Raw genomic sequence first — 12,496 nt, 5'->3', positions numbered from 1 at the left:
ACAGGTTAATGAGAAGGGTGTGCTTGAAAGGAGGCACATAACTCTGCAATGTTGGGTTGTATTGGTGAGAGTCTGTCTTAAATCATTTTTCACACACAGTCTGTGCCTGTATTTAGTTTCCATACTACTGAGGGGCGAGAATCCACTCTCACATACAGTGGTGAGAACAAGTATTTGATAACCTGTAAAATCGGCCGTGTTTCCTACTTACAAAGCATGTAGAGGTCTGTAATTTTTATCATAGGTACACTTCAACTGCGAGAGACGGAATCTAAAACAGCAAAATCCAGAAAATCACATTGTATGATTTTTAAGTATTTAATTTTATTTGCATGACAAAAGTATTTGATACATCAGAAAAGCAGAACTTAATATGGTACAGGAACCTTTGTTTGCAATTACAGAGATCATACGTATCCTGTAGTTCTTGACCAGGTTTGTACACACTGCAGCAGGGATTTTGGCCCACTCCTCCAGATCCTTCAGATTTCGGGGCTGTCGCTGGGCAATACGGACTTTCAGCTCCCTCCAAAGATGTTCACTCAGGTGCTTCACTATATCACATTTGACATTGTCCGTAAGCTTGATTTCATTTACTCACAAAAATAATACAATGATGGAAAGACCTTAGTGTGGTCCTTGTTAATGCAGACAGAAAAGAGCTCCAACTTCTTAATCATAGCCTCAATTTTGTCCCGCACATTGAATATAGTTGCGGAGAGTCCCTGTAAACATTCCGGCAAGAAAAAAAACAGGCCAGTCGTGTGAGAAACTTGTCATCATGCAAGCGGTCAGACAAGTGAAAATGATGGTCAGTAAAGAACTTTAAGCTCGTCTCTCAATTTAAAAAAAGTGCCAATACTTTGCCCCTTGATAACCAGCACACTTCTGTATGTTGTAAAAGTGTTACATGGTCGCTGCGAATATCATTGCATTATGCAGAAAATAAACGAGAGTTCAGGGGCCTTGCTTTAACAAAGTTAACCATTTTCACTGTTGTGTCCAAAAGGTCAAGCTGTCAGGCATTCCCTTGGCAGCAAGAGCCTCTCGGTGGATGCTGCAGTGTACCCAAGTGTCGTCGGGAGCAACTGTTTGCATGGGCGTTACCACTCCACTATGTTTCCCTGTCCTGGCTTTTGCGCCATCAGTACAGATACCAACACAGCTTGGACCACCAAAGTCCATTTGATGTCACAAAGCTGTCCAGTACTTTAAAAATATCTTCTCATGTTGTCCTGGTTTCCAGTGGTCTTCAGAAGAGGATGTCTTCCTTAATTGACCCCCCATAAACGTAACGGACATATACCAGGAGCTGTGCCAGGCCCGCCACGTCTGTTGACTCATCCTGCTGTAACGCATAGAATTCACTGGCTTGTATGTGAAGCAGTAATTGTTTCAAAACATCTCCTGCCAAGTCACTGATGCATCGTGAAACAGTGTTGTTTGATGAAGTCATTGTCTGTATAGTTTTTTTTTGCCTTTTCCCCCAGCATTGTCCCAGCCATATCCGCGGCAGCAGGAAGAATTAAGTCCTCCACAGTAGTATGGGGCTTGCCTGTCCTAGCCAATTGGTAGCTCACCATATAGATGCTTCTAGACCCTTCTTATTAATGGTATCTGTTGCGTTTATACAGTTGAAGTCGAAAGTTTACATACACTTAGTTATTAAAACTTGTTTTTCAACCACTCCACAAATGTCTTGATAACAAACTATAGTTTTGGCAAGTCGGTTAGGACATCTACTTTGTGCATGTCAAGTAATTTTTCCAACAATTGTTTACAGACAGATTATTTCACTGTATCACAATTCCAGTGGGTCAGAAGTTTACATACACTAAGTTGACTGTGCCTTTAAAACAGCTTGGAAAATTCCAGAAAATGATGTCATGGCTTTAGAAGCTTCTGATAATAAGGCTAATTGACATCATGTGAGTCAATTGAAGGTGTACCTGTAGATATATTTCAAGGCCCTACCTTCAAACTCAGTGTCTCTTTGCTTGACATCATGGCAAAATCTTAAGAAATCAGCCAAGACCTCATAAAAAAATTGGTAGACCTCCACAAGTCTGGTTCATCCTTGGGAGCAATTTCCAAACACCTGAAGGTACCACGGTCATCTGTACAAACAATAGTATGCAAGCATAAACACCATGGGACCACGCTGTCTCCTAGAGATGAACGTACTTTGGTGCAAAAAGTGCAAATCAATCCCAGAACAACAGTAAAGGACCCTGTGAAGATGCTGGAGGAAACACAACCTGAAAGAAAGCTCAGCAAGGCCACTGCGCCAAAACAGCCATAAAAAAAGCCAGACTACGGTTTGCAACTGCACATGGGGACAAAGATCGTACTTTCCTCTGGTCTGATGAAACAAAAATAGAACTGTTTGGCCATAATGACCATTGTTATGTTTGGAGGAAAAAAGGGGAGGCTTGCAAGCCCGAAGAATACCATCCCAACCGTGAAGCACGGGGGTGGCAGCATCATGTTGTGGGGGTGCTTTGCTGCAGGAGGGATGGTGTATTTAACAAACTAGATGGCTTCATGAGGAAGGAATATTATGTGGATATATTGAAGCAACATCTCAAGACATCAGTCAGGAAGCTAAAGCTTGGTCGTAAATGTGTCTTCCAAATGAACAATGACCCCAAGCATACTTTCAAAGTTGTGGCAAAATGGCTTAAGGACAACAAAGTCAAGGTATTGGAGTGGCCATGACAAAGCCCTAACCTCAAACCCATAGAAAATTTGTGGGCAGAACTGAAAAAGCTTGTGCGAGCAAGGAGGCCTACAAACCTGACTCAGTTACACCAGCTCTGGCAGGAGGAATGGGCCAAAATTCACCCAACTTATTGTGGGAAGCTTGTGGAAGGCTACCTGAAACGTTTCACCCAAGTTAAACAATTTAAAGGCAATGCTTCCAAATACTAATTGAGTGTATGTAAACTTCTGACCCACTGGGAATGTGATGAAAGAAATAAAAGCTTAAATAAATCGTTCTCTACTATTATTCTTCTCTCTACTATTCATTCTTAAAATAAAATGGTGATCCTAACTGACCTAAGACAGGGAATTCTTACTAGGATTAAATGTCAGGAATTGTGAGAAACTGAGTTTAAATGTATTTGGCTAAGGTGTATATAAACTTCCGACTTCAACTGGTCATGTCTTGCTACTCAAAAGTCGTCTTTATTCTCACTCAAAGAACTCCTGTGGCTTCTTTTTCAAATGATCATGTTTTGTTTCTAAATGTCTGCGCAAGAGTGAAGGTTTCCCGTGAGAGAGTAATGGTTAATGTGATTGGATGTTAATTATTTGACTAGGCTACCTGTATTTGACATTGTGTTGTTATTTCGCTGAACACTAGCTGGTTACATTTTATTTTTGGCAGTGAAACGAGGCTACTCAGACGAGAAAAAAAACCTCACCCAAATATATAGCCCCGTTGGAAAATGTAAATGTACTGTTTAAAAAACAAAAATGTGAATAACAATTTGGCATACCTCAGACGGCATTGTGCCTACCCCAGTTTGGGAATACCTGGCCTACATGAATGAGTCTCAAAAAATAATCGTTCTCCCTCTTTTTGTCAACTCAATTAATCTTCCTAAACGTACTAAATATTTGTATAGATTCCATTCAGCACACACAGGACAATGTGTATGTGATAAGTGTGACAAACTGCTGTGTGGTGTGTCATGTGGCACAGAGGGGGGAATCGTTCAGAGACCTAGTAAACATATTCTTGAGGGAATAAAATCAAGCCCCCCACAGCCAGTCTCCCCTCCCTGTCCCTCAGCCTCCCCTCCCTGTCCACCAGCCTCCCCTCCCTGTCCACCAGCCTCCCCTCCCTGTCCACCAGCCTCCCCTCCCTGTCCACCAGCCTCCCCTCCCTGTCCACCAGCCTCCCCTCCCTGTCCCCCGGACTCCCCATCATTAAAAATGATACTAACAAACACTTCAAAGCACCATAAGCCGTAAATCAGCCCGGGTAACAGTAGGGAACCCAACAGCCTCTGTGTGGACTCACAGCACAATGAGGGCCTGTGTGGGAGAGTACAGTATAGACTGGGAAGAATGGCACAAACACAAAAACGCACACTCCCGCTGAGGGTGAGAATGAGAGTGCAGAGCAGTCCTGTTGCCTGTAGGATCAGGGCAGACAGGCTCCAGAGTCTCAGCCTCCTAAACACACCACATGGACTGAGACAGGTTTCCCCACAACCCACTAAAGAAGCCATACAGAGTCAGCCAGGGGGTCACTATAAAACCTCACTACTGGGACCTACAGTATGCACTAAACTAAAAGCACAGTGACCTAATAACTGCAAAACACTAAATAAATAGGTCACTGGAACAATAACTCAAAGTCGGTCAGACAAATCCTGTAGCCTAGCACAACAACTCAATAGATCAGCAAATGTGGATAATAGTGGCTTGGCTATCTAGACTGACCCCGTCAACCACCAAGACCAGAATAAGCAGACTGGACTAACAACATCATGGCTTCAATTCTCTCTCTTTATCTATACTTTCGCCCTGGCCTGGCTGCGGCCTTATCTCAGTTTCTATCATGTGGTCACTGGCGATTACACACTTAGAATAGGGATTAGAGACTAGCGCAAGTACTGAACCGTACAACATTCACACACACACAGAGTCTGCGAGAGCTTTTTCCACCAGGCAGGAGCAGCCATGAGCCTGGCTTGAATTCAATCTCTACAGTACCACAGCCCTACAATGATTGCCGCTGCCGCTTCCGCTGCCCACACATTTCTCATTGCAAAATGTATTGACAGATGGTACTGTTAGGTCTGGTATTCAGCATCCACTGGGAAGTGGTAATGAACACTGATCACACAATGTCCAAAACCCTCAGTGGGCTGGACGCAGAAAGAGACTCATGGCAGTGTTTGAATAGAATGTTATATATATGGGGGGTACAATCTTCCCAGATCTGCAGATTTTGCTGCGAGGAGGCAGAGTCATTAGATCATTTATTTTGGTCACAAGTCCAGGAATGGCTGAAGAATTGCAACATTTACCTAGAGCTAACACTGCAGATACTGTAGCAATACTGGGTGATTTAAAAAGTCATAGTCAATCGATCAATAGTATAAAAATGTTTCTTTAATTTACCATCTGTAGAAACTATGAGAATAGGACATTCCGTAACTTTTGTGAAGCATTACAGCACAGTTGAAAAATATATGGCAAATAGAAATCCAAAATGGATGGTGTTAAGAGATAGATGGGAGGGGCTGAATGGAGCTGAAGGGTGGGACTAATAACAAGATAACCAACGTAAAACATACAGGGTTTGTAAAATGTATATGGGTTCAGAACTTTTGTGAAATAGCACAGTTACAAATAGAAATCAGATGGACATCAGAAATAGAGGAAGGCCAGGACTAAAAACAAACAAAATATAACCATTGTAAAATAGACTGTGTCTGTAAAATGTGTATAGTTTATACAAACTGGAAGTAGAAACCTAAGTGTTATTGTTTATTAGTTTACCCCATTTGGGGGAGGAGTGGTATGGTTTGCGGGGAATAATAAAGGCAAATATATTGGAAGAACTGTGCAGATGCAAAGTTTGGAAACAGAATTACGGTCAAATCTCCCTCAGTTTTTTATGCGACCACGTTCTTCAAAAACTTTGGTAGATATCGACTCCAAATTGAGGATTCAAAGATGTCTGCAGAAGAAATGGGGTGTCAGCCATATAATGACACCTTGAGTTTGAAACAATCTCTTTTGGTTATTGAACTACAGTAGGTGGATTTACATCCGTTAATTAAGGTAACAGAATTCTGGTAACGGAAATACATCATGGGTCCCTGATCTGTACTGGGTAATACCACCAATTAGCTGCCTTTTGAGTAGTGTAACTTGTTTGGGGGAAGATTTTTTTAAATTTAAAATTACATTATGTCATAATTATCATCATTATGTTCATGTTCAACTTAATAAAAAACACTTTCTCCCATCTCAAGGGGTTAAATAAATAACAAATCCTATAGTAACTGCCTATTTAGTGCCAAATAAAGTAACAGGGTTGATAGCATGGCTATCTATGGGTAACAGGGATGACATGTTACACTCAGTTTTCCACCACAAAACACCAGAAAATGGCCAAAAAGAGTAGAACCAGCTCACCTATTTTTACACTATGATTCGACTATTAGCTGGTCAATGTAAAAAAAAAAAAAGATTAAAAAAGGGGAATAATTTCACCATATTAAAACGACAGTTCAGTTCACATAACTGGGTTGACCTTAAAATGAGGGACAGTCGGTTGTTCGTTTTTAACCTTAACATTCATTAAATAATATTCAGAAATTACTTTGTCAAAGCAACAAAATACCTAGGGTTTACAATGATGGTGAATACTCCAATATCATATAATTAAAAAGCTTCAATCTGGTATGTTAATGCTAAAAGAAACATGACGCTAATGTGTATACAGTACATTGCATTGAATTGGGGGAAGATTAGTGTCAATATATTGACGCCAAGAGATACACATCAAAGACATGATGCCTAAGTGAATACATTTCATTCAATAGGGGGAAAATTAGTGCAACAAAATTGATTCATAGAGATAGCCATCATAGACAGACGCATAAGTGCCAACAAAATCCAAAACAGTTTCACATCTCAAACAGACTTTTCAAATCTAAATTTGCCCCATTCATTTTTTGTTGTAAACCTATAATTTAGCTAACACCTCATCTACTTTTGTGACTATGTACCATTTGGTTTTGAAGTAGGCTGTCATAAGAAGCTTCAACATTTCAACAACATGTCGTAGGCTATTATACAAGGACTTTCCAGATGATGTGCAGCCGCTGTGTTAAAAAAACAAATAGCTTTTTCTCTAATCTATTGATGATCAGATACTTCAGCCATAACTGGCTCTGTTGCGCTCACATTTTACAGGTGATAGCAGTGGTAAAGTTGTCTACAAACTTCGATTTGTCTTTTTTAACAATAGCATACATCTAAACGTCTCCAGTGCTGCTGCATGGGCTCATTCGTTGTCTTGCTATCAATTACACAGGCTGTGTGACCTATTTCTTCGACGACTCATATAGAATATCTGTGCATTAGTGGTGGGGTAGGCTAAATAAATACAACAGAATAGGCCAAATGAAAATAAGATTGATAAAGGAAATGAAAAAAGCTGCATGCCCAGAGCTTGTGGCTGAGCACGTGCTGAACAATCCCATACATGAAATGTGTTTCTAGCCTCAACCGTTCTACCGATGTCACTCAAAAGGACCGAAACATTAGGTCAAGCTTCAAGTGAGGCCTACCTTTTTGCCATGTAGTGGGGGAGGGGTGAAAATAAAAAACAAATAAATATATCATTTTTTTTACCCCTTTTTTCAGCCAAATTTCGTGATTTCCAATTGGTATTTACAGTCTTGTCTCATCGCTGCAACTCCAATACGGACTCGGGAGAGGCGAAGGTTGAGAGCCATGCGTCCTCCGAAACGCAACCCAAACAAGCCGCACTGCTTCTTGACACAATGCCCACTTAACCCGGAATCCAGCCGCACCAATGTGTCGGAGGAAACACCGTACACCTGGCGACCGTGTCAGGAGTCAGTAATGGGACAAGGACATCCCTGCCGGCCAAACTCTCCCCTAACTCGGAAAATGCTGGGCCAATTGTGCGCCACCCCATGGGTCTCCCGAGCGCGGCTGGCTGCGACAGTGCCTGGACTCGAACCCAGAATCTTTAGTGGCCTTAGACCACTGCGCCATTCACGAGGCCGAGTTTAACATTTATGTACACTACCATTCAATAGTTTGGGGTCACTTAGAAATGTCCTTGATTTTGAAAGAAAAGCACATTTTTTGGCCATTAAAATAACATCAAATTTATCAGAAATACAGTGTAGATATTGTTAATGTTGTAAATTATGCAGATTTTTATGGAATATCTAAATAGGCGTACAGAGGCCCATTATCAGCAACCATCACTCCTGTGCTCCAATGGCACGTTGTGTTAGCTAATCCAAGTTTATCATTTTGAAAGGCTAATTGATCATTAGAAAACCCTTGTGCAATTATGTTAGCACAGCTGAAAACTGTTGTTCTGGTTAAAGAAGCAATAAAACTGGCCTTCTTTTGACTAGTTGAGTATCTGGAGCATCAGCATTTGTGGGTTTGATTACAGGCTCAAAATGGCCAGAAACAAAGACCTTTCTTCTGAAACTCGTCAGTGTGTTCTTGTTCTGAGAAATTAAGGCTATTCCATGCGAGGAATTGCCAAGAAACTGAAGATCTCATACAACGCTGTGTAGTACTCCCTTCACAGAACAGAGCAAACTGGCTCTAACCAGAATCGAAAGAGGAGTGGGAGGCCCCGGTGCACAACTGAGCAAGAGGACAAGTACATTAGAGTGTCTTGTTTGAAAAACAGATGCCTCACAAGTCCTCAACTGGCAGCTTCATTAAATAGTAACTGCAAAACACCAGTCTTAACGTCAACAGTGAAGAGGCGACTCCGAGAAGCAGGCATTCTAGGCATCTTCTGAATACCACCCCTACCCATCTTCTGTATACCACCCCTAACTTGTCACAACACAACTGATTGTCTCAAATGCATTAAGAAGGAAAGAAATTTCACAAATGAACGTTTAACAAAGCACACCTGTTAATTGAAATGCATTCTAGGTGACTACACTCTATGCCAAGAGTGTGCAAAGCTGTCATCAAGGCAAAGGGTAGCTACTTTGAAGAATTTGTTTAACAATTGTCTGGTTACTACATGATTCCATGTGTTATTTCATAGTGTTGATGTCTTCACTATTATCCTACAATGTAGAAAATAGTAAAAAATAAAAGAGAAACTCTGGAATGAGTAGGTGTCCAAACTTTTGACTGGCACTATATACACATACAATATGACCAAAAGTATATGGACACTTCATTGTTAAACATTAATATGGAGTCGGTCTCCCTTTTGCTGCAGTAACAGCCTCCACTCTTTTGGTAAGGCCTTCCACTAGATGTTGAAACATTGCTGTGGGGACTTGCTTCCATTCAGCCACAAGAGCATTAGTGAGGTCGGGCACTGATGTTGGGTAAGGGCCTTCCCCAAACTGTTGCTATAAAGTTTGAAGAACAGAATTGTCTAGAATGTCATTGTATGCTGTAGCTTTAAGATTTCCCTTCACTGGAACTATGGGGCCTAGCCGTACCATGAAAAACAGCCCCAGACCATTATTCCTTCTCCACCAAAATGTACAGTTAGCACTATGGTGTATATTTATACTCTGGAATCTGACACTGCTCATCCTAATATTTCTATATTTCTTAATTCCATTCTTTTACTTTTTAGATGTGTGTATTGTTGTGTGTTAGATATTACTGCACTGTCGGAGCTAGGAACACAAGCATTTCGCTAAACCCGCAATAACATCTGCTAAATGTGTATGCAACCATTAAAATGTGATTTCATTTGACGCCCTGGAACAAAGCTACTGCCTCAAGCATTGTACACAACCAACAAACATCTACAGGTTGCATGCGCACGTAGAGTACCATTTGAGATGCAAAATACCATCTAAGATGCACGCTTATGCGCTTTGAGGTTCGCAGACCAGGCGCCCTCAGCGCTCATAATCACTGCTGGATGCTTCTCACAGCTAGCTTGCCATTGTTGCCAATTTATCAAGGTAACAGCTAAAGCACAAGCAACTGAGATTTCTTGGTTGTAGTGCTAGCTAGCTAACTCTCCCAAGTTTGACCACTGCAATTGTGTATTGCATCATCCATTTCGTATGATATGTTACGTCCTTTTTTTCCGGGTGCAATTCGTATGCTATGTTACGAATTCAATTCATACAATATGTTATTAACTTGTTGCGCTTAAGATCCCAGACTGCATCTTTAACTAGAGAGAGAAAGAAGAGAGAGACAGAAAGAGAGAAAGAGGGAGGGGTTGTCCAGACTGCTCCACACTCTTGCTTTGACCACAAGACACAGAAAGAAAACAGTTATGAGCTAAACATAACAGTATGCCAGTGGAAGGGAACGCAGTAGAAGGTGACCCTGTGGTTTGTGACTACTGTGATTTGTCATTGTAACCAATTCAATTGCAGTAATTCCATTGGTGATTTTTCTGTAATTCTGTTACCAATTTGGCAACAACAATGGTATAAGTAAAAACACTATAACTAATTGATAGGTCTACCCTTTACTTGTTACTTCTGCAAACTTTCATTATTGGAGAGAAATTAGAATGTGGGTTTTTGTTAATGGCATTAAAAGGCACAAGGCAATGTTTCTTAAACTTACAGAAGGCAAGTAATTTCAAGTGTTGATATGAGATGGCAGGTGTCTTTACTTCAACACGATTGTTGACAGAAATACTTTTTCTGGTAGTCTAGATGTTTTCTAAGACCCCTTTTCCATCTGCTTGACCAGAAATCAAAGCCATTACCTATTCATAATTTTTATGATGGAAAATTGTTGAAAAACGTATGGTTTAATTTCCCAAAAATATAGACTTAGCTTTCATTTGACACCCAATTTATCATACTGCTAAGAACTTCAAATGTTGGTGCTCATGGGTCCTTTTACAAGGAAATGACCTGTGTATTGCACGTGCAATAGTGTAATGCAATGTGCATGAGACAAACGGCTGAATTAATTGAATTTGCAATCTATTGTAGATTTTTTTTAAAATTCTTATTATTGTCATCATTAATAATGAATTATCTTATCTAAAAGATAGATACAAGTTCCATTTGAGCTTGATGAGACATTATGGCGCGTGGGTGACGCTGGCTCTATAGACCTACTAACCAAAGATGATGAAATAACGCTGTAGTTTTACAACAGTAGCCTAGTACACCCAGTGTTTCCGTTTGGGTGAGTCTCGTGCGGCTGCCAAGAGAACAGTGCATACAACGATATCCTTATGTGGCGCAATCACACTGGACACAAACGTCATTTCAACGTCAATTCCGCGTTGGTTCAACGTCATTTAATTTTATTTAAACAAACGTGTATTCAACCTGTGTGTGCCCAGTGGGATGCAACGTGTAGGCTAACAACAGTTCCAACTTCTCATCGTGCTTAGTGTGGTAATAGTGAATTACATCGGCTTGGATACTTACAGATGCAAAGACAGGCTATCAGCTTCGCCCCATTCTCGGGGACTGGGCAGTCAGGGAAAATGGGCTTGAGGAGGTAGGTAGCGAAGACGTACGCGACAATGTACTGCGATGATGGCCGGATGATGAGCAACTCTATCCACAATTTCAGGAAAGCCGGCAGGGAACCATACACTTCAAGGATGTAAGCATAGTCTCCACCTGATTTGGAAATAGTGGTGCCCAGCTCAGCATAGCACAGGGCACCTATGGTTGAGAACACTCCACACACTGCCCAAACAATAAGGGACAGTCCGACTGACCCGGCTTCCTTTACCACTCCAGTCGGGGTCACAAATATACCCGAGCCGATAATGGTACCCACAATGATAGCGACGCCATTCACCAGGGTAATGGTTCTCTCTAGGACAACCTTATCTTCGCCGGGTACAGATACCTTGTCCGGGCTTCCCGGTGCGCCTCCCGTTCGGCTCGAGTTTCCATTCTCCCCTCCGGCCGGAGAGAGCATCTTCTCCGTAACCTCCTTGTTTTCCACATCCCGGTCAACTGACGAATTCGAATTTCTTTTCTTTAAACTAGACATTGCTCGATTCTGTGGGGACACAGCTTTTAGCTTGTTGTCTGTGTCTCTCCTTGCGTTGTTTTTTTTCTATTCAATGTCTATGATTCTGTCTGAGTCGCTCCTGTAGCACAAATACACGATGCTGACACGGAAAAACGTGCTTGCTCTGTGTTGTGTCAACGCAACTCTGTATAAAGGACTCGGGAAGAATCTCAAGTGCCCTGTTGCGTCCTCTCTCCTTACCTCCCTCCCATTGGAAAAGGTCAGAGGGGCGGGACCTCTGGCTTTCTCATTCAAATTGTTTTTGAGGACGCGACGACGAAACATTTGAAATTGTCATATGGGCCAGTCTCCTTTTTTTCCCTGTCATGACAGCGTCACAAATCCACACCAAATGATGCTGCTGAGTTGCTAAATGTGAGACCGAAGCTTTTACGCCCTCTAGTGATGTTTTCGCTGAGACAAACCGTTTAAGGGACCAAACTGCCAGACAAGCTGAAATGCTTTTGTTGGCATTCTCTGCTAGGCAGTTGAAGAGTGAAAATTGAGATAATTTTAAGGAAATTACAAAATACAAAATGGCCATTGTGGTAAAGACGCACTAGTTGCCAATCCATACGCATTCCTTTCATTATGTGACATGTTGGCCTGTGTTTATCAGTGCCACATTAAATATATCACAAGTAGTCCATTTAACTTTAATCCTTGACATTTCAAATAATCTAGAATGTGTTTTAATGGTAATTCTTGTTAGTTTACTCAATATATTATTGGGGTATACATTAATTTAGCCTAT

At 41.3% G+C, this 12,496-nt stretch overlaps 1 protein-coding gene across 1 annotated transcript in view; it reads right to left on the bottom strand.

Annotated features, from left to right (window-relative positions):
• Positions 1–12,056, bottom strand: part of slc7a5 (solute carrier family 7 member 5) — a 30,089-nt gene extending 18,033 nt beyond the window's left edge. Inside the window, exon 1 of the mRNA XM_064930187.1 lies at positions 11,142–12,056. Within this exon, the coding sequence (XP_064786259.1) occupies positions 11,142–11,721 (580 nt within the window). The 5' untranslated portion in view covers positions 11,722–12,056. The remainder of the gene's footprint in view (positions 1–11,141) is intronic.
• Positions 12,057–12,496: the final 440 nt, after the last annotated feature.

Source organism: Oncorhynchus masou, chromosome 22 (assembly GCF_036934945.1).
Source record: "Oncorhynchus masou masou isolate Uvic2021 chromosome 22, UVic_Omas_1.1, whole genome shotgun sequence".
Classification (NCBI taxonomy): Eukaryota; Metazoa; Chordata; class Actinopteri; order Salmoniformes; family Salmonidae; genus Oncorhynchus; species Oncorhynchus masou.
This window is presented reverse-complemented; position numbering and strand designations above follow the sequence as displayed.